This window comes from Macaca thibetana, chromosome 13 (assembly GCF_024542745.1).
Source record: "Macaca thibetana thibetana isolate TM-01 chromosome 13, ASM2454274v1, whole genome shotgun sequence".
NCBI lineage: Eukaryota > Metazoa > Chordata > Mammalia > Primates > Cercopithecidae > Macaca > Macaca thibetana.
In genome coordinates this window covers 36,494,937-36,521,882 of record NC_065590.1, presented here as the reverse complement: position 1 = coordinate 36,521,882, position 26,946 = coordinate 36,494,937, and the positions used below count along the sequence as shown (strand labels likewise).

At 47.6% G+C, this 26,946-nt stretch overlaps 1 protein-coding gene across 2 annotated transcripts in view; it reads right to left on the bottom strand.

Moving 5' to 3' along the window:
* Positions 1-2,893: 2,893 nt before the first annotated feature.
* The window catches only part of TGFA (transforming growth factor alpha), a 108,874-nt gene continuing 84,821 nt past the window's right edge, over positions 2,894-26,946 (bottom strand). Inside the window, exons 3-6 of one of the 2 annotated variants that reach the window (XM_050754553.1) lie at positions 21,099-21,216; positions 11,948-12,097; positions 8,856-8,965; positions 2,894-6,485 (exon numbers count right to left, since the gene is read on the bottom strand). In XM_050754553.1, coding sequence (XP_050610510.1) covers positions 6,478-6,485; positions 8,856-8,965; positions 11,948-12,097; positions 21,099-21,216 — 386 coding nt within the window. In that variant the 3' untranslated portion in view covers positions 2,894-6,477. Of the gene's footprint in view, positions 6,486-8,855; positions 8,966-11,947; positions 12,098-21,098; positions 21,220-26,946 lie in introns of both variants that reach the window. The other variant, XM_050754552.1, reaches the window with a different exon arrangement.

Sequence of the window (26,946 nt, the reverse complement as noted above, 5' to 3'; positions counted from 1 at the left end):
TCAGGAGTTAGAGACCAGCCTGGCCAACATGATGAAACTCCATCTCTACTAAAAATACAAAAGTTAGCCAGGCGTGGTGGCTGGCGCCTATAATCCCAGCTACTTGGGAGGCTGAGGCAGGAGATTTGCTTGAACCTGGGAGGCAGAGGTTGCAGTGAGCTGAGATCGTGCCACTGTGCTCCAGCCTGGGTGACAGAGTGAGACCCTGACTTGAAAAAAAAAAAAAAAAGCCACTGCCCACTTGTGCCTGACCTATGACCTCAAGCACCAGCCACAAGGCACTCCTTACAGGAGTACCCACAGGAGATTTCTCACTGCTCTGCCTTAGGCGATCCCACTTGAGAGGAGGCCCAAGCTTCTGTCTCCCCAGAGGTGAACATCTGCTGGATATTAAGGAATCTCCTTGAGGATGGGTGCGCTGGGTGAGCACCAGGTACTCTTAGCTCCAGGCATCACTTCTCCCATGCCACCTGCCCCCTGGGGCCTGGTGTATTCGAAAGGGGAGTAGGGTATGGATTAGAATCACCTGGAGAGATTTTTAAAGTGATGCTTAAGGTCCATCCCCATGTATTCAGATTCCTTATTGATCTTGGGTGACAGACACCACCCTATGAAACAGGCATCGCTAGACACAGCTTCTGTGACTGCAAGCAATTCACTCCTGACTTCTGGAGGTGAAAGGCTGTGGCAGAAACCTCAGAGCCTGCTGGAAGTAGCAAGTCCTGCAGAAGGCAATTGTGGAAGAGGAATTTCAGGAGTCAGGGGGAAAAAGTGCTGGTAGTGAAGCTCTGAGCTAGAGAGGAAGCAAGGCAAGGGTTTTATACTCAAATGTCCCCAAACAGAGCCAGGCATCAGTCAAGGCAACCAGAAAAAATAGGGGTCTGAAGTTTGGGCCAACAGGATCCAAAAAGCCTGGACCCAAAGCATCCAGAACATGGCTTTCAAATTGTCAACTGCAAGTTACCTGGATGAGGAAAGGTCTGGCTTGATTCAAAGTTGATGAGTGCTTTTTCCTGGGATGGCTCCTTCTCACCCCAGACAGTCCAGTGCACCTGACCAGGACAAGGGACAGTCACCGGACCTTGGTTCTGGCAGGCAGGCAGCCTTGGCAGGTAGATGGCTTAGAAATTGGGAAAGAGGAGAAAAAATGGGGACTAGTGAAAAATCCCACTGGTTAGGAAGAAGGCCTGGAGATGTCTCTGAAGACTAAATGGGGTCATGAGGAGGAAGACCAGGTTTGGGTAGGAAGTCTCCCCACTCTCTTTCAAGAGGTAGGGAAAGAGTTTATTGAGGGCCAGATGCCAGGCCAGGGAGCTTGGGAGGAAGAATTGCTTGAGTTTCCATCTTTCTGCAAGTTTGGCTGATCCTAAGACCTCTGGGGTCTGGACAGCAAGCTCCACATGCTCGTCCCTCTCTACAAAGAGCAGAACTTTCTTTGGGGCCCAGGATTTTATACTTTGCAGCAACGATTTCACTCTCCACTTTTCCGTGAGCGCTTCTTATGTTGCACATGTGAATCCCACCCATGGGTTAGAAGTACAGAGGCCCGGCCGGGCGCGGTGGCTCACGCCTGTAATCCCAGCACTTTGGGAGGGTGAGGCAGGCATATCACAAGGTCAAGAGATTGAGACCATCCTGGGCAACATGGTGAAACGCCGTCTCTACTAAAAATACAAAAATTAGCTGGGTGTGGTGGCACACACTTGTAGTTCCAGCTACTCCGGAGGCTGAGGCAGGAGAATTTCCTGAACCCGGGAGGCGGAGGTTGTAGCAAGCCGAGATTGCACCACTGCACTCCTGCCCGGGTGATGGAACAAGATACCATCTCAAAAAAAAAAAAAAAAAAAAAAAAAAAAAAAAAAAAAAAAAAAAAAGGGCAGAGGCCTTACTATGGGTTTGTAAGATCCGGTTGACTGTTTTAGAACAATTCCTTATAATTACAGACTGGGTGGTGGGGAACAGGGGCGGGTGAGCCCAGTGGTGGTTGGGGGTATGGTGGGAGATGGACAGATCTATTTTTTTCCTTCAACTAGGCTGAGCGGAGAAGATCCTTCATTCAAGGCTACGCTTTCTGATGGCTATTACATTTGAACTCCAAGAGGTAAATTGTGTTTCACTTCTTCTGCAAAGCCTCTTCAAAGCTTTTCCATAAAACTGTAGCTCAACACTAAGTTGTCCTTTCACTGAGTCCCGTAGCATAGTAGTTCTTAAATTTGAGCATCAGCCAAGCGCAGTGGCCCACGCCTATAATCCCAGAACTCTGAGGCCAAGGTGGAGGATCGCTTGAGTCCAGGAGTTTGAAACCAGCCTGGAAAACACAGGGAGACCCTGTCTCTCTACAAAATTAAAAAATATTTAAAAATTTTGAGTATGTATTAGAATCACCCAGAGGGCAGAAAGAGTGTGGAGCACCCTCACAGTATAGTAGGTCTGGGCTGGAGCCCAAAGAATTGCATTCCTAACAAGTTCACAGGTTATACCAATGCTGCAGGTCTGGAACCATGCTTTGAGAACCACCACTGTTAACATATATTCTCTACCTTATAATTTCATGGCTTATTTGTATTGTCTAGAAATAGTCCAGAATTATTCTCAGCATATCTGTCTGTCTTCTCCACCAGATTTCAATTCCTGCAGTGGCAGAGATTGTATATTTTCCACCACATCAATTAGCATTATTGGACACATAGTCTACTAAGTACTTATATACTGGGAAGAGCTTCAGAGAACTTGAATTCTTCAAGAAGACAGGGATCAACTGTGGTTAATTATAGGATTTCTACATTTTGTAACAGATCATCTAATTTTTCCACATCAATCACATTTGCAGAGAAAAGTCTTCATTTTCTTGAGCAGTATCCTAATCTCATTAAAGAAACACTCCAGTCTTGACTTAGGAAAAAAAATTCATTCCTTCATCCTTCCAAATAAGGTACAGTACAACTGAATAACAATGCACATTACTGAAAAACACAATTGCATCTTATATTGCTCACTACTCTTGAAGTATAATTCAGATATTAAGGAAAAGAACTGCTAATCACATGAACACATTACAGAAATCAAAATTAACTTACCACACAAAATAAATTAAAACATTAAATATTAACCTTTTCAGTGCAACATATACAGATGTCAGAGTAAGGAGTTCTAAAAAAAAAAAAGCATCAGGTTTATTATAATAAAGATAATGAAAAGTTGACCATTTTAGTAAATTATTAAGACTAGGAAGAGGAGTTGCTTTTTCAGTACTCTCTCTCTCTGCGTGTGAACCATTAGACCTTTCAGAAAGCCTGGTAAATCAATGGCTAGGGAGAACAGGTCTTATGTTAGAACACTTAAAAATATACACATGCTTGTCTTACTTCTGCAACGTCCTCTTGGTTTTGGGCATTTGAGTCATTCCTCCCTCTGTGACTGGGCAGGTAGGAAGAGATCAAAGCCCAGAACGAACTAGAGGGCAGAGGTCTCCTGAGCAGTGTTAGAGCCTCATTAGTCCATCCCGGCCAAACTGACTGAAAAAGCAACTGATGACCCATGTGCCCTGGAAAACCTGGCTTGAAGACAACAGACAGTTTTCTGTACTCGCAAAACACAATTCCTTGAGAAGCTCCAGAAGCACAAATTCTCCTCCCTTACCAGTGTGGGTGGGTGAGTGTCAATCCCACCTTTTCCTCCTTTCTCAGGAAAAAGGACTCCAGGGCCATTCTGCCCATCTCTCCCGCAGGGACACAATGGCCAGCGCATCCCTGGCTGGGTTCCATGTGTGTCCAGCTGGGGCCCTGTCTTCCAGATCAGGGTTGGCTGCTGTCTATCTTTCCATGTAGAAGAAAACATTTCCTGCCAGGATGCTCAAACAAAGTCACAGCCTGTAGAGCAGTGGGAAAATCCAGGCTCCATAAGAGTATTAGAGGCCTTTTAAAAAATGTTTGTTATTTTTTTAAATGGGGGCTTTTCATTGTCTCCTGAGCCATTGGAAACAGCGATGCTCCCCACTGCCAGGTGTGTGGGAGCTTACCAGGTCAGGATGTTAAATGATTCTCTAATTGTAGTGAACAATTCATTTTCTAAAGGGCAAGGAAACACAGGGAGCGTGCAGAGATGGATTAGAAGGTGCATTTTTAACCTGAAATGGAGTATTTTTACAGCTAACCAAAGACTACCATTGCCATTAAATGGCAGAGGGATCCAATGCTTATCAGTTATTTGATTTCTAGAAGAAAAATCTGCAAATAAGCCAGGCTGTTCTATCCTGAGGCATGGACAGTGGTCTAACCAGGCTTGCCTTGATGCAGCCTCTTTTTCAGACCTGCTGGTTTCCAAAGAACTGACTTAGAAGGCACTTCTAGGGAGGTGTATATTTGAGGCCTCTCACTGTGTGTGTGTTATGGGCATAAGGATGAGGGCACTGGCAGGTGTGACTTGCTGGACCTAGGAACCAGAGCATTCACAGACACTAAATCTCAAGTCTTTGCAGAGAACCTCTGCTTCTGCCATCTGTCCAGCCTCATCTTCCCATGCCTCTGCAAAGTCTCTTGGATGCTAACTACTGATCAATAGAGGTCTAAAAACCAGTGTCCATTGATTGGTCTCTAAGCAGGATGCTACAGTCAAGCCTCAACCCACATATCTGGCCCAAGGGATGTAAACTTGAACTTATTTTAATAATTTAAAAACCTGGAGCTGTGTCAACTATGTTGCTGGGAGGTCAGCTCTGAACAGATCTGAGGTCTGCATTTAGTGCTTCCAGTGTGGCATTGTTAAATAAGAGTGCCCAAAGTGAAGACATGGGTCAGAATTGTCTGAATTATATATATAAAAAAGAGAAAATTCATAGAAATCGTTCTTCCAGACCAAGGAAGAAGAATTAGGGGGAAGACAAAATTCTCTGAAAAGTTCAAGCCAATTTGACATATTTTAAATGTACCTTTCATGATGTAGTAAGCTAGGTGCACTTAAGAGTTAGTAGGGAGAAATCTTTCACTTTTCAAATATTAGTAGCATTTCCTCACATAAGGAGTTTATATATTATTTCTTCGTTACTGTCTCCAAATTTCAATGAAAATTCCTAGGGATGAGCTATCCACTCTGTATTTGAAGGGGCCCACTGCTTCTCACAGGCAGGCCCCACGGGTCAGACGGACCCAGGTGCTCAGGGGAACAATTGCTCCTTCTCTTGCGGGGAAAGGAAGACCCACATAGTGGAGGTGACTTGTTAGAGTTTTTATTAATAAAACCGGCATCCTGAATGGAAATGAAGAAAAAAAAATAATGGAATAGTTTTCCTAGTGCTCGAAAATAAATAGCAAAGTTAAACTTCTCCTTTTAAAAATAAAGCAACAAACCAACCAAGCAACAAAATGAAAAATAAACGACTGGTCCCCCTTTCATGGATTTGGCCTGAAATGCCCATGGCTCGTGGCTAATGCTCTATTTCTAAACATACTCACGAAGGGCTCACGAGGAAGTGAGCCCATTTAATCACTGAGCAGTACAGTATGTATTGGGTTTATCCTGTGTAGACACACACATTCTTCCTCTCTCCTCAACAGAGGGGACAGATTCCTGCTGATGGATTTGCTAAGTTTTCTCCCAGAATGTATTGAGGCATTTACTGGCTTTGTGGCTTCAATGGCACCACTTCTGAACTCCTACCTTTGTTCCTACCAGTAACCCAGCCTCTGGTTCCATCTCCACACCCCAGAAGACTTTTCCCAAGCCTTAGCTGTCTTGAAGAGGCCAGACATTTCTAATCAGTACAGCTTTTCAGTCAGCAACACATACATCATGAATGTAGAAGTCTGAAGGGGTTTTATGCTTTTTACATTGACTTAAGAGATTAAAAATGAAACCATTATCCATCTAATAAATAAGACATTATCTCCAAGGGTGGCAATAGCTTAGGACAGTCTTCAATGTCATGTGTCCATGGAAGATGTTGGGCTGGTCGAGGGTCTCGTGGTTAGAGGATACAGCTTCTCTTAAAGCTGGGGTCTTCATGTGACATTAAACAGTTTCCCCTCCTTCACTTTCTTCCCCAGTAGGTGGATGATAGAAAACAATAACTACAGAAATCTCCTGTGTTGGGCAGAATTCCGTTGTGGGGAGGTGGCCCATTAAAAAGAAATATGTAGCCCGGAATCCATGGCTGGCAGAAGACAACTGCACACATCTGGACTCAGACACCAACTGATGCACACGCCTCACCTAGGTGAACAGGAGTCCGTCTCTTTGCAGTTCTTTTTTAACCAGTCTTGAAATCGTGGTCCACCGATTTCTTCTCTAGGTCACACTGAATAACCCCAAGCAGACAGAGTTCTCGACAGAGTTTTGAAGGCCCACAAAAGGCTGCACAGGTGATTGTAGGCCAAGTAGGAAGGTCTGTGGCACGTCCAGGCGTCTCTGGCAGTGCTGTCCTGAAGAAGCCTTTCTTTATCGATCTGCCACAGTCCGCCTGGCCAAACTCCTCTGGACTCGTCAGACCACTGGCAGGAAGGAAAAATGGGTTAGGTACTGTGGGCCACACCCTGGCCATGTTGGGAAAATAAGCTTAGGAAAGAGACTTGGAGATGGCACAGCCAACTGTCACCAAGTTCTCTCGGGGAGTTAGGCCTGAGTCCAAATTCTGCTGGTTCAGTCTTGGGGACCGCAACCTCTGACATTGTGCTTTCAGTGCCAAAGGAAGCTAGAGAGACTGATTGAAAGTGAGTGAGTGAGTGAGTGAGTGGTAGCAGAAGGAAGGCATACGTGGGGGAGCAGGGGGATGCCCCCTGTTGTGAGGGTATCATTTTAATCTGGCCTGCAGCCAGCTTCTGTAAGGGGTGACCTGGTGGGCAGCCCTGGTCCAGGGCTCTGGTGGCAGAAAGGCTTCCCCTGAGGCCATACAAGAATGGACCCATTTGTTTTTCAATGGCTGGGCCCTGAGGGTATCCTCTGTATCTGTTGTGGTGAGGCAGCATGGACCATCCTCAGTTCCTGAGTTCAACTTAGTCTGGACATCTTTCTAGGTCCTTGCCATGGTTCCTCTGGAGGTGCTCACAGGTGAGTACCCCTGGTTCACCCATCCTTTAGGCCCAGCAGGCCTGGCAGGTGCTACATGAGGTGGTGATATGCACCATCTGAGGGAAAGGGACTTCAGCCCAGGTGGCCATCTCTAAAGGCCAGACCCATCCCCAGGCTTAGAGCTAACTTCTTAAATGTGGGTAGAGAAGAAGTGACATTAACGAGAAACTTACTCCACCCCAAATGACTCTGTTAGGTTCAGACGAATGCTACAGAATCTATTACAAATTTTCTTAAAAGATTAAAAACATGTTTCTATTGGTGCTAAAAGAAAAAATAAAAAGATTTACCTTCATTAGCTCAATGGATTAGCCCAAGGTGATTGAAAGGAGATGTGGAGAGGGGTCTTTAGAGGCCCTAGTTCTCATCCTCACTCTCCCACTGACTCCCAGTGGGACCCAAGCAGGCTGTCAGCAGACTCAGTTTACCCACATCACTCATGAACCATCCTCTTCCTAAGGCCACTATAAGGCTGAATGGATTTGCATCCTCAAGAGCTATGGCTCCTAATCTCAAGTGCTGCTCCTGCACAGTCTGTGTGTGCTCACTTACTGCACACAGTGACTATGGTGATTGAAATAAAGAACAAATGCATGTGTTCTTGAGCCTTCAGCTCCCTCCAGATGACCACGAGCTCTAATGAACACACGTGTGTCCAGACTCCCAGCAGCCTTCCTCCCTACCCTCTCCATGGACCCTGGAACTTCTGAACACCAACTGTTTACTAGGGAAGGACACTTCTGGGTGGATTCACTTTAATGACTGTCTCCTGACCCACTATGTCCTCAAGAAGAACTTTACGATGGGCTCTCTTGGTCAAAACCGCATCCCCGAAAAGCTGGCCGGTGTGAGACTTTTCCTTCCCTGTTTGGATGAAGGACTCTTCACCTCCATGAGCCCAGAGCCACTGATGCTCCGAGGAGGCTCCTGAGGTGCAAGCTGGGCCCCACATCCTGATGTCCAATCTTCTTTATGGATGTTGGCGAAAATGTCCAGGAAAAAAGGTACACTTAATGCAGATCATAGGAAGGGTTTTAAAGTCCTTAGAGACCTTCCATAGGCCAAATGCCTCCTTTTACAGATGAAAAAGGGGAAGTGACTCGCTCAAGGGAAAGAGAATGAACATCTCTTGAGTGCCTACAATTTGGGTGATACACTATACTAGGTATTTTATATCAGTACTCATGCAATTTGCACAACATCTTTTTAAGAATAAGAAAACCAAGGCTAAGCCGGCCACAATGGCTCACGCCTGTAATCCCAGCCCTTTGGGAGGCTGAGGTGGGCAGATCACTTGAGGTCAGGAGTTCGAGACCAGCCTGACCCCGGCGAAACCCTGTCTCTACTAAAAATACAAAAATTATCTAGGCGTGGTGGAGGGCAGCCTGTAATCCCAGCTACTCGAGAGGCTGAGGCAGGAGAATCACTTGAAACCGGGAGTTGGAGGTTGCAGTGAGTCCAGATCGTACCATTGCACTCCAGCCTGGGTGACAGAGTAAGACTCCATCTCAAAAAACAGAAACAAAACAAAACAAAACAAAACAAAACAACTCGAGGCTCTGAGAGGTTGAGTAACTTGTCAAAGGTCCCACAGCCACCAGCCAGGATATAAGGGGTCCCTCCTAAGTAAAAGGCACCTATGAATAAGCTAAACCTGACTTGGTAGAATGAGACAGTCTCTTCCTTTTCTCCCCTCTTCCTGCTTCATACTCCAGGAACCTCTGCCCTGACTTGGAGAAAGTGGTCGTTTTCTCCACCCAATAGTGTCTCCCACCAGAGAAGAGGCTCGTTACCTGTTTCTGAGTGGCAGCAAGCGGTTCTTCCCTTTAGGAGGGCGCTGGGCTTCTCGTGCCGGCAGATGAGGGCCCGGCACCACTCACAGTGTTTTCGGACCTGGCAGCAGCTGCAAAGACACAGGGGACTCAGTCTGGGCAGGAGCCTGGCAGGAGGGCCGGGGTGGCACAGCATCTGCCCAAGGGCCCTGCTGGGCAGCTCCAGCTCTAAACTAGCTCCCCATGGGGGCTTCCAGAGGGACACGCACCATAGCGGGGTGAGGGCTTGATAGGGCAGTGGTTTTTTGGGGCAGATGCTGGCCAACAACAGAAGCATCTGTTGGCTGCCCTCAAGTATTTGCTCCATTTCTGCAAGCCAACCTGGCTCCAGCTTCCCCAGCCGTCAGAGGGAACTGGTCCTCCACCTGGCTTTCTTGATAAAGAACCAGGTGGGTAACTCCACAAGTGTAATGGCCTCAGAATTGGGACAAAGGACTGGGATAAAGTGGCCACCTCCAGCTGGCATGGCTGTGGGGGTTTAGGAAGAGGTTATTCATCTGGTATTGCCAGTAGCAGAACAGAGAACTTGGATGGCTGAATTGACCCATGGAAAAAAAAATGGAAGAATGAGTTATGGATCTCAATGGCTTTGAATCCTGCTCTCAGGACTAAACTTCTCTAGTTTTGGAACATCTACCCTCTCTGTAAACCTTTGTGACCCGGAGTCCTCCCTCTGTGGGCAGGAATGGAGAGTTTTCAGAGTTTGCAAGAAAAAAAAAAAGCCCCAAAAGAAGAAGAGAAAAGAAAGCACTGAGTGAGAGAGGAGTTACCCACAGATGCTGCCAGCCGTTTCCCTTGGGATATCGTGGAGAACTTCATTTCCACTCATTCTAACCTTAATGCATATATAATTTATGTGTTCCTGGGCTAGGGCTGGAGTTAGGAGAAATTTCCTAAGATGAGCCAGGTGGCAGAGATGAAGAAATAAGACTGTTGCTGGGCTTCTCTCTTGGTATCCAGTGGGCATTTCATGATTCCCATCCCAGTCCCTGTCTTGGCACTGTCCTGCGGTGAGAAGCTGGACAGGTTACTGGAGCCCCTGAATCTTTGGACAGGAGGGCTAGGAGGAGGCTCTGAGACCTTCCCGCCCAACCTGCTTATGTCACAGGTGAAAACTGAGAGCCCAGAGCAGTGTGCCTGGGCATGAGGCCCTCCTGAGTTGCAGAGTCTGGACTGGAAACAGCACATCCCATGCCAGGGGGCTCTAAAGGCCTTGGTTCCAGAGCCATCAATGACTACTTTCTCACAGTCAGCCAGCCAGGTGGGCTTGTCCTTGTCACTTCCCAGACTGGAGCATCCCAGGGCAATGGGATCAAGGCCTCTAGATCCCTCCAGCATGGGACAAGCTGGTCCCAACTTGGACCCTGCAACTCAGGAGGGCCCTAAGCCCAGGAAGCCAGCAGCCTGGCAGGAGTGAGAGCTTAGTCTCTGGCTCATGAATTCTGAACTTGGTCTCTGGCAGGGAGACCAAGGCTGGGAAGAGACACAGGAGTTGGGACTGGCTGCCTCCCTGGAAATGAAAGATGCTGTCTAGGCATCTAGATCATTCCTGTTTCCAGACAATCTGCCAAAATTAGCTCTTAGGTCCCTCTGGGGAGGCCCACATGGGCCCCCAGTCTTATTCCTAAGTCCCTGTGACCCTCCTGGCCACAGAAACAGGACAATGGAAGGATGGGGCAGCACACACAGCTACTGGCCATGAGAACTAAGGCTGACAGCCCACTAGCTTGCTCCTGCTCCTTGAGGAGGGTCCTTCTGAGTGGCCCAGCCTGGGCTCTGGCCCAGTCTGAACCAGAGCTACTTGTCTTCTCCCAGCAAACATGTTTTTCCAAGGCCTCTGGAGGCAGAATGGATACTGCCTGGAGGGGACGGAAAGGGCAACCCAGCTCAGACCCCATCCCTCACCACTCAGTGCTGCCTTGGTCCAGGAGAAGGATGTGAGCAAGCTGTGGCTACTGTCAACAAGCTGGGACTCTAAGGGGTGCCCCACTGTTACCAGAACCAGGGGCATGTGTTTCAGATGTCTCAAGAGCCACAAACCAAAGGGACAGTTTGTTTATCTGTCCAAACCTTAGGCAACCTTGGAGGGTATAAGTTTGGCTTCCTGCATCGACATGTAGCTACTGACCACAACCTTGCCAGAGGGGCCCACCCACTGATCGTCTCCACCATGAGTTAACCTACACTGAATTGAGTGGCAGCCTTTAACTGTTCTGAGACTTCCTTGTGCATATCCAATCAGGTATATTAGGTTGGTGCAAAAGTAATTGTGGTTTTGGTCTTAAAAAGTAATAGTGAAAACCGCAGTTACTTTTGCACAAACCTAACAAATCCCCTAAGATTCAGACTTCAGATATTTCCAGGGAATAAATCTGGCATAGTTCCAAATGCTAGGAATATTGCACTGTATTCCCAGGGTCTCTGACGCTGCAGAGCAGTCCACTCAGGAGATATGGGCAAGCAAATGGGGCCAAGACACACCTGAAAAGGTCTCTCCTGGTCTAGGCCCCAGGGAGGCTTCGTGGAAGATACAACACAGTAACTGAGTTTTGGAGGATGAGGAGGGGCAGAGAAGTGGACAAAGAGGAAGAGCTGTACAGAGTGATGGTCATCAGCCTGTAACAGCAACAATGGCCCTCGACATGGTTTAGTATTTGCAAAATGACTTCTGTAGAGAGAAAGCACTTTTGCTGCTGCTGGAAGGAGGCTAGGAGCTGTCTCCAGTCCTCTCTGGAGGACCTGCCCACTTCATCACTATTCTGAAGACTCCAACACAACCGTGGAAAGAACCAGCATGCCTTTGGTTCTGCACTGGCCTCCACGGTGCATGAACCCCCTAGTTGGGGATCCACCCAGCATGTACGAGGCCTTCATGCAGCTTGGCTGCCATGCCATGCCAACAGTCATCAAAGTAGCATTTAGCTTTGCTGACACCACTCAGACATCGCAGCAATAAGCTGTGCTGAGGTGGCCCTGTTATCTGGATGTACTGCAGATGTCCCTGGCAGGGGAGGCAGGCAGGGGACCTGGCCTTAGGAGCAGCAAGTACTCACTGTATCAGCACACATGTGATGATAAGGACAGCCAGGGCCACGATGGAGACCACCACCAAGGCGGTGATGGCCTGCTTCTTCTGACTGGCGGCCACCACAGCCAGGAGGTCCGCATGCTCACAGCGTGCACCAACGTACCCAGAATGGCAGCTGGGGAAGAAAGGAACGTCAGTGCACTCTCCTGACAAAAGGTCTTGTTACCCTAGCTCTCCACGGAGGGCTTGCCTGGAGGGACCCAGAGCCTGCAGGTAAAGCCCAAAGGGGCCCTGCCAGCTTTTGCAACTGGAGGGAAAGGTGTCAGCAAAATGCCTCCTGCGTCCCTGCTGCAGGCAGCACCGCTTATGTGGAGAAGGAAGGGGAATCGAATCATCCTTGTCATCTGAGGATGCAAGCTACGCCTGAAGCAATCCATGACTATTGTGACTGTGCCACATCCTGGAGGAATAAAGGCAGTAAATGTGTTCATGACACAGGCTTCATTTTGGCAGTTCATAAAAAATCCAGGTTATTTTTAAACCAAATGTGTATTTTCAGAATTTCTGGTGATGAGAAAGAAAACATCTGAACCCAGTGGAGACATAGGCTGTGGTTTGCCTTTTTATCTTCTTCATCAAGTTTAATTAGTTCTTCAAGTATCTACCAGATTACCCAGCACTACTACCTGGTCACTGTAGGACTGTAGACGTCACTACTCTCCTGTGAACCCTGGTGTCCTCCTGTCCATCAATACCTGGTCTACCTCCATACCAGGCTTAGTAAAGGCATAAGCAAGGTCATGTTTGAATGTGCGTGTAGCCTGTACAGTGTGGTGCCAACACCAGGTGATGTAATTCCTGGTATTGCTACCATTCAGAGGTTCTTTGGCATTAATCTTTAAATCACAGCCCCCTGCTATGCACGAGTGGGTCTCAAAAGTGCTTCAGGATGTGCCCTGGCCATAAGGATGGGATGGTCATTTTCTTCTACAGGCATCCCCTCACCCTGAGCCACTAATCCCCCAAGCATGTGATTCTTCTCAATAAAAGATACTTAGCTTAGACACTGGTCCCTTTGTATGGAGTAACATTCTTATTGTCAATAGAAATGTAAGATCACCACCTCCTTTGCCAGGGGGGACTTCTTTTTTTTTTGAGATGGAGTCTCGCTCTTGTCACCCAGCCTGGAGTACAGTGGCGGGATCTCAGCTCATTGCAACCTCCGTCTCCTGAGTTCAAGTGATTCTCCTGCCTTGGCCTCCTGAGTAGCAGGGATTACAGGCACATGCCACCACGCCTGGCTAATGTTTGTATTTTTAGTAGCGACGGGGTTTCACCATGTTGGCCAGGCTGGTCTCCAGCTCTTGACCTCAGGTGATCCTCCCGCCTCGGCCTCCCAAAGTGCTGGGATCACAGGCGTGAGCCACCGCGCCCGGCCTGCCAGTGGGGACTTCAGCAGAGCGGCCCCATATCCTATGCTAGATTTAAAGTTTTGTTTTGTTTTGTTTCTCCCCTAGACATGGCAATGATAGCTAAACTTTTTAAAAGAGTTTATCTTTTGATTAATTAGCCTCTAACCTTCACTTTTAGATTAAAAGGCCTTTGAAGACCAGGCACACTGAGAGGGGATCACAGAACTCTGAATAAGAACAGTGACTTTCAATGGCTCAGGGGGCTATGGGACAGGGACAGGGTTTTATTGTTTGTTTGCTTGCTTTGATTTTAATAACAAAATTACATAAAGGCAAAGGTCAAGAAACAGCTCTCCCCGCAGGCACCAGCCCTTTCCTATGAGGTGGAGGCGGAGAGTGGATTAGACTCCAGGCTGAGAGGTGATAAGCAACAGTCTTAGGCAGTGCATAAATCTAAGCCGTCCATATCTCAAGAAAATCTTGCAAAGGGTCCCTCCCTCTAGCTCCTCAAGTTTTCACGCTGCACCCAGATGGCTCTCCGACCTTCCAGATGAGGTCCCTGAGTTGTGCGCTTCCTCTGTGATAGCTAGCCCTCTCTCCCACAGGGCCCTAATCCACGCCTCTACTTTATCTCCCACCCACCTAGGTTCCAGCCAATCCAAGTTGTTGCCAATCCACACACTGCACCTAGCACAGTTCCCAGCATGTGGGGACTCAGGACACACCTGCAGAATGAATGAAGAACTACCCTCCACTGTGAATCTCAACTCTGGCTACCTTCTCCACCTGCAATATCATTCTATCATTCCTCATCCTCCTCCTTAGGCTCCATTCCAAGGATCACATTCTCCAGAAGAATGTAATTTACAGACTCATTCACATTCCTTTTTGTCACCCATCCATCCATTCTTCCATAGCTCACTTTGATCTCCCTAACCTCTCCTCCTTGAACCCCCCAGGACTATGCCCACCTTTCTGACTGCTCTTCTCCAACCAGCTTCACTTCTGGCCCCAGCCTTCTTGCTCTTGCAGGGCAGGGCCAGGCTTAGCTCTACAGAAACCTCTGGTGAACCACTGAAGGGAATGGGGCCGGGGAGCCTGGGCTTTGGAGTGGATTATCAGATTTGTAACCAGGAGTTGTAGACAAGCCAGTGAGACTTCTCTGCAAAAGGTTAGGGTTAGGGTTAGTGCTTCTTTCTCCTGGCGAAGGGTACCATAATGAGGATTTGCAGAGTCTTTTGTGAAAGTCTCAGGGTATAGGAAGGTGAACAACCCATGACAATTTCACACAACTTGAAACGTTTCTACTCTAACCAGCAGGCCCTGGGAAAGAGGGATTCTAGCACCTCGCCTATTATTCAGCTCTAAAAATGCTATGACTTAACACATCAATACTGGAGACCCCAGTAAATTTCATTTAAATAAAATAGTGGCAGCCAACTGCTAATTACAACATGTAACATTTACTGCAAGCAGTAGGCTAAACTCTTACATGAATCATCTCTTTTAATCCCAACAATCGCAACTGACCTGTGAGGTTGCAGCTATTACTTACCTTGTTTGACAGATGAAGAAACAAAAGCTTCTAGAGGTTTGGGAACTAACAGTCTCACCCAATAAGGCTACCTTTCTGGGTTAATGCAAATTGGATTGGAAGATACCCCCGGCTAGTGATTTAGTGACAAACACAAACCTGATCAGACACAAGAGATGGGCTACTGATTGTCCTGTAGCGAGGTCTCCTCGCTGTCAGTGTGGCAAGGTGCAAATGTGCCCTCAGACACTGCCATCTTAACACACCAAGGGAGACAACTCCCTGGGCTGGGACACACCTTGCTGACTTTCCATGCTTTTTCTCCCAGAGGAACATTTGCCATTCATGCATGCTGGCCCCTGCAAATCAGCTCTGCTTTAAAACCACCCCAGCAGGAGGCCCAGCCCCTTAGGAAAGTCTTCATGCCAACAAGAGTGCCTATCACTCTAGTGTAATAGCTGCAAACACTCAACTCCCAGTCCCACAGAGTGAGGGAGCCCAACATGCTTCTGAGCGAACACTTCCCCAAGGTGGGAGGCACGGGAGGCACCTGGGGAACTGCCTCATCGTTGGGACTCCAGGTCCTGACCTAGAAGAGCTCCAAGAACGCTGTGTCATAGCCCCAAGCAGCCCAGTGGGTCTCACCTACAGCTGGGACCTCCCAGATCAAAATCTCTCTGCAAGTGGGGCCAGGGCATTTTAAAGAAAGGACCAAAAGGTAATTCTGACACAGCCAGAGTTGAGAGCCACCATGAAGTTTTTAATAGTGAAACCAATGTTTCTCAACCTTGGCTGCTCATTGAAATTGCCTGCAGAGCTTTCAAAAATCCTGATGTCCAGGCCACACCTTTAGATCAATTAAATCAGAATCTCTAGGAGTCAGTCCTGAGCATCAAGATTTTTAAAGCTCTCAGCTGATTCTAGTGGGCAGGGGAGGGCGATCTTTTCTCTTCCTAGTTGTAATATTGGGAGTACTTCTCAGTTGCTCTTTATGACGGAAAAGGAAAAAGGTTTAGTGACATACTTAAAAAAAAAAAACTTCCCAAGCTTCTACTAATATTAAACTTAACTATGCTGATTAGTTTAGGCACAAGTCACAGAAGGAGTGGGAAGAGTCACCTCACCTGGCTGCAAATGAATCATCACACTTGACCCAGCTGCTGTTCTCTCCTTGGCCTCAGGTAGGTGCTGGTTCCCACCTGGCTGCACATTCCACAGGGCTATGAGGCAGTGGGTGCACTAGGACCAAGGGCACGTGTATTGGACTCACGCATTCTCAGCCTTTTAAGAACCAGATTCACTAAGTCCTACAACCTCTGTGCTCTGGGGGCTGGGTAGGAAAGGGCTGGAGTATGGTCAGCCCTACTTACATACTCCTTCCAGCAGGACCTCACAACATCCCTTGGCTGCGGTGATGATGTCAACAGCGGCCACAATAGCAAACACTTGAGCTCATATGCTGTGCTGGGAACTGGGCTTGAATGTTCTCTGGTGCTGTCTAATAGAACTTTCCATGATCATGACAGAGTCTGTAGCTGGGCAGATGAATACAATAGCCACTAGCTACCCTGAGGTATTACATCCTTAAAATGTGGCTAGTGAGACTGAGAAACTAAATTTTAATCAATTAATTTAAGTAGTCCCATTACTTATGAGTCCAGTGGCTCTTGTCATAGGCAGCAATTGCTCTATATACATTATCATCACTGGGTCCCCATTACAATCCTATGAAGTATTAGTATCCTCATTTTGTGCACAAAGAAACAGAGGCTTAAAGGGGCCAAGTCATTTGTATGGGAGACTCAGCTGGACTTTACCTCTGTCTACCTGACCTCCAGTCCATGCCTTTAACTGCGGTGTCCTCCTGCCTGGTGTGTGACCCCCACTCTGGGAGGACCTGCACTTTCTCCAGACCTGTGGATGGGAGTGATGCCATCCTTCTTAACCCTACCCTCACCACCTGCTGATAGATCTATGTAAGGGGGCTCGAGTACCAACAAGAAAACTGCCCCAATCCTAATCTCTGGGGAGGCGCCACCTTGGTTACACAGGCAGCTGGCTATGAACTGATGGCAGTCAGGTCTCTTTGGGTGTTTGACTCTATTCAGATTCCACTGGAATGTTCTGTGGCCAGGGCCAGGTGGAGTGTTTCCCTTGGCTGACAGGAATTTGCTTTCATACTTTGCTGTGGGAAACTTGTCAGGGAGTTGGGTCACCAAGGAGCATTTGGGACAGGTGAGAAACTTCAAACTGGTTGCCAGGGGTAAACTTGTCACCTGGGTGGCTTCCTTCAACGGCTTTCCTTTGTTTGAAGGCTTCTGCAGGCAGCAGACCAATGGTGTGAGGAATCTGCCTCGGGGAAAAAGTGATGAGAGTCCTAACCTTGCATTTACATAGCTTTACTGTCTTTGCAAATTCTCTTCCCATTAGTTTTCTGCTGTGGTTGGGAGCTAGGGGATTTATTAAAGGGAGCTGTAAAATACCATCGAGGGTTCACCTGAAGCATAAATATCTAAGGCTAGTTTTCACCACCTTTGGCAGTCTGTGACTAGTTATTTGTTTAAACTTTTTTTCTTTCCCTCATTTTATAGTGTGAGATGCCATTTTAGGTTCTCTGGAAACCTAAAGACTGTTGTTCTTATGGAAGACGGAGTTTATTAGAAAGGGCTCCCTCTGGAGACTAGAATCCTGGCTCCCTGTGGGTTTGCTTGATGAGGCCATGACAGATGGGGCCTGACCTCAGGGTTTGCAGGTTTATTGACCAGGATGTGTGTGTCAGCTTCCCAAGGCTGGGCAAGTCACAGGAGCAGGGACAGAATGTTCTGCTTTCTCTACATGCACTCAAGTGTTTCTGGTCTAGAGGGAATTCATTAATTAGAACATTCTTTTGGGTACTATAAATACAAAAAGGGATAAGGTATGGTTCTGTCTTCCCAGAGCTCACAAGCCATCAGGGGGGTAAGGAGTGCTGCAGAGGGGCCTGTCCCAGGGCTGAACACATGCAAGCCCCAAGGGGTCCCGTGGATGGCAAAGTGAGCCAAGCGGGCTGGTGTAAGCAGAGCAGCAGGGCAATAGGGGATCAGGGACCAATGTTCCATGTTGCTGTCGGGAATTTTGGGGAGAGGTGGGGAATGAAGGGCTGGAGAGGGCGAGCCCTATCTGGGGCGGCACACCTGAGTGAGTCCCAGCTGAGGAGCTGCGTTTGGAAGTTCAGGCCCGGTGTTGCCATTCTGCTTATTCAAGAGGACACGGACGTCTGCATGGAAATGTGAAATCTGACTTCTAAAATGCTGACAACTGATTAAAGTCACCTAAGAACAGTGTGGCTCATTATCTGTTGCCACATAAAGCATTTCTGTAGACTGAATACCATCCCTGGGCCATCAAGATCCAGAGGGGAAAATGAGGCAAAGAGGTGTAATTGCTTGCATGGCTGTGGCTCCCCCAAGATGGTCAGCTTTTCCAAATGCAAGTATGTCTCAGCTGTCTCTGTAGCCCTGCACTTGGCCCATAGGAAAAACCTGTTAAGAGTCTGTGGTCAGGGGACTGGGCTTGGGGATGACCCTGACCTTTCTTAGGAGGAGGGTTAATTTGCAGGGGGAAGATGCCTGGAAACAAAAGAGCTGAGTGGTTTGAGGTGAATTTTGCCAAGCGGAGGCACAGCACCCTCTGGGCAGCAGCTGGGAGTATGGGTTCTGGCGCTGGAATGATGGGACTGAACCCCACCTCTGCCAGTTACCAGCTCTGGGACTCTGGGCAAGTTGCTCAACTTCTCTGAACCCCAGATTTCTCACTTATACAACAAGGGTAATAATCCCTGCTTGAGAGGGGAGTTGTGAGGGATCCATGGTTACGGTAGGCAGAGTGCTGGGTACCAGCCTGCCACCAACTAAGCTTTTATTGAGCACTTACTATTATTACTAATAGTAATGTATATGATGTGAATGTGGAGAGATGGCCGATCACCCTGATTAGCAAAGTGTAAGGGTGTGTGAATGTGATGGACAGTTATATTTCCCTTGGGCCAAGAGCAGGGCTTGGGACTGAGGGGAGTGGGAGAGCAGTCACCCACCCCAGCGTTCAGGAGGCTTCCAACACTGAAGAGGGGACTTCTCTGCCACACAGGTGGCTGTGGCTTGACTTGCCTGGCTGCCAGCTCTTGGAAAGTTTACACCAGCCCTGATCTGGTGGGGAGGACACCTGAGGAGAAAAACTGAGCTTCTGACTCACTTTGGGTCAGAACTTGGTAAAGACCTGCCTTTTTCTCCAAAAAGGACTCTCTAAACTCATAGCCCAGTGCACAAGAGGCCTGTATACTTGATTCTGGGCCGAGCCCTGGACGTGGCTGGTGGGAGAGTACCTTCTGCCTGTTGCACAGGGAAGCTTTCTGGTATCTGGGTCACCAGGGCAAACTTCCTTCAGGGCCAGTGTTTTTCCACAATGACCAGGGCACCAATGAAAACAGCCCCATCAGTCCCCCAGGGGCCCCTAGTATGTTAATTATTAATAAGAATGATAATCATGAATAATGACAGTGTCTATCATCATCATCGTGCTTTGTATTAACAGGGTGTGGAGGCCTGTCATCTGGAGGAGTTTCTTAGCCCTGCGGTGTTCCGAGGAGGAGGGTGGCCAGTGTGCCTCTCCTTCTTCCTCTCCAGGTGAGGCTCAGAGGCACCCTGAGGGGCCTGCTCAGGCTCACACAGCTGCACCTCAGGCAGAGGAAAGCCCTGCCCACACCGCCTACTGCAGCAGGCTCTCCTGGTCCCCAGGCTCCTGGGCTGATGCATCTGATGGCCTTAAGCATCATAGCTAAGAACTCGGCTTCAGGAGCCAGAGAGGCTGGTTCGAGTCCAGGCCCTGCTATGTGAGCTGGGTATAGCCTCTCTTTCTTCTTCATGGGGTCAGTATGATTAAATGAGTTAGCACATGGATTGTACTTCAAACAGTACTTGACATGAAGCCAAAACCTTAATAGGTGCCAGTTTTTATTAACGATGAGTATGAAATTGCTGATCCTCAACCATATTTGACCTACAAAAACGGCAATTTCATATGGATCCGTGACTCTTGACTTGGGGTCAGTTTTGCCCTGCAGAGGACATTTGACAATGTCTGGAGATATTTTTGATTGGCACAGCCAGGGATAGTGGTGCTACTGGCATCTAGTAGATAGAAGCCAGGGATACTGCTGACACCCTTCAGTATACAGGTCAGTTTCCATAACAGAACCACCCAGCTCCAAATGTCATAGTGCCAAGGTTCAATATAGGTCCCCCAATAGTATTCTATTATAGACAGACTGATGGTCTTTAAATATGTCTTTCTGAAACTCACATGACTTCCATTGCCTAAAGAATAAAGACAGCTTTCAACAGGCTCTGGCCGCCAATTTGTCTCTAAGCTGGTCTCCTCTCTGTCTCCCTGGTGTAGCCACGCTGATCTGCAGTAGCAGGTCCCCCGAGCATGTGAGGCCTGGAACAACGTCTCTACTCTCTCCAGCTGGTCTAACCCTAACACCTGCTCTGGGGAGCTTTCTTCGAGTGACTTTCTTCCCCAACCTGGCTGACTGTGGCAATCACCGTGGCTCTGAACTAATGTGATTCCCAGCTCCCACTCCTTGAGATTCTGATTCCGTAGGTCAGAGCAGGGTTCAGTAATACTTCGAGAAGCCCCCCAAGGAGGATGATGATCAGCCAGGTGTGGAGACCACCATGCATGTCCTGCATCTTTATTTCTAAATTGCTCCTGGTTCTGTTACCATTTATGTACACTAGCCCTTCACCTGTGCTTCTGGCTTGTTTTATGACCTGGACTGTGAGGATGCTGGAGGCCAGAGACCACGTCTTAGAGACTTTGGCCACTCAAAGGTATCCATCCCAGTGTCTTGTGCTCCAGAAATTCTAAGTTATGAATTAAATTTGAATCCAAGAATTTTCAGACTTTACTGGACCCATGAGTGACCTGAGATTCTTGTTAAAAATGCAGAGCCCCAGGCTTGAACTTCCGGGGGTTCTACCTCAGTGGCTGTGGGCTGGGTGCCCTGGAACCTGGATTTTTACCCAGCTGGTTTTGAAAAAGGTGTCCCTCAGTTCACTGTTCCAATCCTCTGACACATCTGGTTCCAAGGGTCTCTGGGCCTCTGGCAAGTCTTGTGGAGGTAAATGCTCTTCTAATTGGATGTCAGACTGAACCCGCCCCAGAACTCCAGGAGAACAGAGGATACTTACACACATGCTGGCTTGTCCTCCTGCACCAAAAACCTGCAGGTTCCATGGAAACAGAACTGAGTGTGGGAATCTGGGCAGTCATTAAAATGGGACACCACTGCTGCAGCCACGGGCGGGTCTGCTGGGGAGAGGAAAGATGCGGGGCTCAGATCCAGGAACAGCTGACATGCACACCCCACGCCTCCCACCCTACCAGTCAAGAAGGTGGAGCCCCCGATGGCTGGGACTTTGGGTTGTCACCTGGGGCACCCCCTCCTCGGCTCTCACTTACTTCCTAAAGCCTAGGACAGGCCTAGAGCTCCTGTATAGCATGCTTTCCAGCTTTTCGTTTTTGTAGACAGCAAAACAATTTTCCCCCCAAACTAAGGTAATTCAAAGATAACAGAGCAATTTTACTATTTCAACCCAAGAGCCACCTAATTTCACTTTTGCAAAGTGACAGTGATTTTTTTTTAGATAGCTTTCATAAGAATCTGTTTTGAAAGCAAGAGAAGAGAAAGGTACAAAAGAATATTCTGTAACCATTAAATTGATGCAGAAGCGGAAGAGTTAATGATACAAAAGTGCTTATGATATACAGTAAGTGAAGTAAATGGGTTTCCAGTAAGGTCTGTATAGGATGATCCTCCTTAAAAGCAAAACAAAACAACACAAATAGAAATTAGACATGAAGGAGTCTGGGAAGGACATGCACGAAAATGGTAGCAGGGCTTCTCTTGGTAAGATTAGGAGTGATAAGGCTATAAAGATTACTTAAAGCCCCATTACTAGGTATATACCCAAAGGAATATAAATCATTCTATTATAAATATACACGCATGCGTATGTTCATGGCAGGCCTATTCACAATAGTAAAGACATGGAACCAACCCAAATGCCCATCAATGATAGACTGAATAAAGAAAATGTGATACATATACACCATGGAATACCATGCAGCCATAAAAAGGAATGAGATCATGTCCTTTGCAGGGACATGGATGAAACAGGAAGCCATTATCCTCAGCAAACTAAAGCAGGAAGAGAAAACCAAACACTGCATGTTCTCACTTATAAGTGGGAGCTGAACAAAGAGAACACGTGGACACATGGAGGGGAACAATAACACTCACTGGGGCCTTTTGGGGGAGGGTGAGTGGAGAGAACATTAGGGGAAAGAGCTAATGCATGCTGGGCTTAATACTTAGGTGATGGATTGTTATGTGCAGCAAACCACCATGGCACACATTTACCTATGTGACGAACCTGCACATCCTGCACATGTACCTTGGAACTTAAAAAAATTAAATAATTTAAAAAAAGATTACTTAAAGCAAGAAACCCATGTGAGAGCAGCACAGTCAGTGTTGGGAAATTCTTTTCTCTTTCCCATAATGGGGAGAGAGAAAAAAGAGCAGAGTAGGGCCTGAGACGGTCCTACTCAGAGCCCTAGTACCATGACTCTCACGAGATTGGGGTGGTCGCCAAACCTCTCAGGGTTTTCCATCCTTGGCTTTCAGACGGGAATAAAAATAGCCAGCCAATTCAGGAGCACCATCATGCACAACAGACCTGCTGACCAGGCAGCACTTTGGGCTTATTTTATTCCACTCCCATTTTGTCCAAAGTAAATTTGAGGCATGGTATGTCGCTATTTCAGGACAGCTCCATCGATACAGTCTCCATCGCTCCTTTCAACAGGTCCTCTTATGCTTGTATTTTGGGTATTTCAGGAGTGGGTCTTTCCCACTTAGTTTTTTTTTTGAGGAAAAAAAAAACCATGTTCCTGGAGCTCTTGCTCTCTGAGAAATGACAGAACATTTCATATCTTGGGAGATTTTAGACCATCTCTAAATATTAAACTCCTGTTGCTATCTTTCTATTCATCAGCTGCTTCTAGAAGTCTCATCATTTTAGAAATCCCATAATTCCAGGGGGGGAAAGCAGAGGCTAAAAATACAATAGAATCCTTGACATTGAAGGAGACACATTGTGTAGTGGTTAAAAGCATGGGCTTTGGAGTCAGAGGCACGGGTTTGAATCCTGCCTCTGCCACCTGAAGCAGCTGGCCTCTCCTAGCCTGCCTCTGTAGTTACAAGACAGCGGGTCCCCCTGCCTCCTTGGTGCCTCTGCGGTTGAATGAGGTAATGCTTGTTAAGTTCTGTACTCAAGAGATTGTCTGGTATGACACTCAGCTGTTAGCTCTCCTGTTGTCAACACTGACAATCCCAAGATATGAATGAATATCCACATGTGGTAAAACCACTACAGTATGTAATCCCCCCATACATTCAGTGAGGTGTAACTAAAAGACCAAGTGTCCCCTTTATCCCTTAATGACAGTTATTGTCTTTCACACCTGAGGACAAGCAGAGAAGCCCAAAGCCAGGTGGAGATATCGACTGGGGGCTGCCGGACTCTCCTCTGAGCAGGAGTCTGCAGGACTGCTGGGTCCAGTTGCCTGGACTGGTTACAGTCACCTGCATGTGCTTGGCCTGAGTGGTTGATGAACGGGCCCAGTCACTGGCTAACAGTAGATGCTGGATGTTGAATTGAGACAGGAAGGGTCTGCTGTAGTTTGCATAACTGGCTTCTCTGTGCTCACTGAATGTGTCAAGGAGCAAACACAGAGAGATGAAGGGGCTAGACCCCGGAGGCCTGATGCAAGCCGGCAAGGCAGCAAAGCTTCATCTGTACTTACAGCCACTTCCCATTGCTCACATTACCACCTGAGCTCCGCCTCCTGTCAGTTTAGCAGGGGCATTAGATCCTCATAGGAGCGGGAAACCTATTGTGAACTGTGCATGTGAGGGATCTAGGCTGTGTGCTCCTTATGAGAATCTAATACCTGATGATCTGTCACTGTCTCCCATCACCCCCAAATGGGACTGTCTAGTTGCAGAGAAACAAGCCCAGGGCTCCTCCTGATTCTACATTATGGTGAGTTGTATAATTATTTCATTAAATATCATAATGTAATAATAATAGAAATAAAGTACACAATAAATGTAACATGCTGGAATCATCCTGAAACCAGCACCCCTCCCAAGTCTGTGGAAAAATCGTGTTCCATGCAACTGGTCCCTGGTGCCAAAAATGTTGGGGACTGCTGGGCTAGTGGATCTCATTTGATGTACATGTTCAAAAAGGCTTTTGACAGGCTCCACAAAAGGCCGTTTAAACCACCACCTCCAAGCGGCTAGAGGAAATCCCTTGTCAGGGCTTTGAGCTGGGTTCCTCCAAGTGTGATCTGCGGACAGACAGCTTCACATTCCCCTGAGTCTGTCTGCCACCCCTACCCAGCCCATACCTTCTGAATCAGGATCTCTGGGGTGGGGCCCGGAAATCTGTGGGACAAGCTTGCCAGGTGATTTTTTAAAGTCAGGCCTATTGAAATAGAATTGCTATACTGTAACGTTTGCCCTGCAGGTGATTTATTTATTTATTTTTGAGACAGGGTCTCACTTTGTCATCCAGGTTGGAGTGCAGTGGCACGTTCATGTCTCACTGCAGCCTTGACCTCCTAGGCTCAAGCCATCCTCCCACCTCAGCCTCTGGTGTAGCTGGGATTAACAGGTACATGCCACTGCACCCAGCTAATTTTTGTATCTTAGTAGAGACGGAGTGTCACCACATTGCCCAGGCTGGTCTCAAACTCCTGGGCTCAGGTGATCCGCCTGCCTCGGCCTCCCAAAGTACTGAGATTATAGGTGCGAGCCGCCATGTCTGGCCCCCTGCAGGTGATTCTGATGCACACTAATGTTTGAGATGCAGGCTTGTGTTACACAGAAGCAAAGGATAAATGGGCTCTTGGAAAAGTAGAAAGGCCAGGGTCCTTTTTGGAGTTGATTATCTTCCAGCTCTTCAAACTCCTGTGTGATTCTAAAGCCTTAAATCCGCTGAAGTTCTTCGTAGTAAAGTATTAGGTCAGTAGAAATACACTCAAAGACAGAGAAAACTTGGGATCTGTTTTGGAACACTCTCCTCCAAAACTGATGGGTGAATGGTGGACTCTGCTATGGTCTCATTTAACCCCTACTGATGGATACCTTTGCCTCTTCTTATAAATGACATGAGGAGGTGTTATAAAAATAGGTACCATAAAAAGGCAATGCAAACGAGAAAGAAGTGTGTGTGGGAGAAAGAGAGAGAAGGAGAGAGACGGGGGACAGGGATATAAAAGGGAAGAAGGAGGGAAGGAGACAGGAAGGGAGACAGAGTATAGAGACATGGGGGGTCGGTTATGAGAGCGATGAGAGAGAGAAGGAAGAGAAGGAGAAGAGGGGAGGGAGGGAAACAGGAAAAAACAGACAAGCAGGCAGTGAGAGAGGGAAGGAGAGATTGGGACAAAGGAAAGTAAAGGTAAGGAGTAGCAATGAGCAAAACAGGCACCAGGTTAATACACAAAGATGGGTATTAGAAAATCACACGCATGTACCGAAGCTGAGGGACAAATCTAACTCTATGCCTCCTGGCAGTCTTAGCAAGGATGTATAAGGTTCATTAGATAGGAATATATATACCTGTTCTGCACAAGCTGGACAGGCTCAGCTTTCCCTAAGTCTATGGTTGGAGAGCAATGGTCAGAGAGCAACTTCTCTTCTTTTGTGGGTGTTTTTGAAGGGGGCTTCATGTGCTATGATGGATGACATCCTGAACAATTTCCCAAGGAAGCATCTGCCAGTGTAAACCATCAGTTCCTTCACTTCACACAGCTCACTAAGAAGCCAGAAGAGTCCAAGCTGTGAAGAAACTCCATGCAACAGTAACAGTGATGGCAGATGACACGTGGTGGTCTCGCTCTGTGTATTCAGAGACCAGAGTGGAAACAAACCTGAGGCTTAGGGTGCAAGCTCCTGGTCCTCCGTAATTCCACCTGTCTGCCTCAGCCCAAAGGTCAGAGAGGATGAAGGGAGCTTGATGCTAGTGGACTATCATCAAAAGGTTATTTAAAAAAAAAAAAAACCCTTTACCTAACTACAACCATGATACATTCACTCTTGAAACTTTTTCAAGTTTCAAAACATTTTCTCATTACAAAAGTGATACATTTTAGGAAATTAAAATAAATCAATATATAATAAATACCATATTAGAGAATAAAACCCATCTGTAATCCACCATGTAGAGAGAACCATGTAAGTACACGCTGCACGTGAACACGCACCTAAGCTCACTCTTTCTATTCTCTTATGTGCATTCTCCCCCCGCTGCCTTGCCCCCCCCATATAACCAAACATCTTAAAAACAAGCATTTAATTCAAGTTCGAGGCTCTTTGCACAGGGTGCTGTCCTGCCCCCGCCACCCAGAGGAGTTCAATGTGCACCATGTGCAGGACGGGTTCTGCTTCCACCAGCATATTCGGCAGCTTTGGAGCTTGTCACAGGTTTTCTAATAGGGGATGTGATTCAAACTTGAGACGTAAGTGGACAGGGAGGAGTGGGTCAAACCACAGTCCCAAGGGCAAGCCACACTGTGGCCACTCTGCTCTTCCTGTGCACCCTTCGGGTGAGCCAGCTGCAGGAGGGCGGCACTGGGGCTTGTGTGTCCCTAGGGTGCCTTGTGAGCTGATGTGCTTTACTAAAACCACCTGCAACAAGTGAGGGTGAGTCACTGTTCTCATTTGGGGGCCTTTAAAGGTGTTTGTCTTAGATCCTCGCAGACTCAGCAAAGAACACCCCCAATACCGCAGCAGGGTCGGCCCAGGCAGACAAGGCTATTCCTATGAAAGACACTTTGGGGAAGGTGGGGGAGGGCAGGGACAGGGGTGTCACTTACTGAGTGCTGGCTAAGTGCCAGGGGCTTTCCTTACATCATCCCCCAAGTCGAGGCAGGGTAGGCGGCCTGCTTTAACCTAAATAGTCTCCA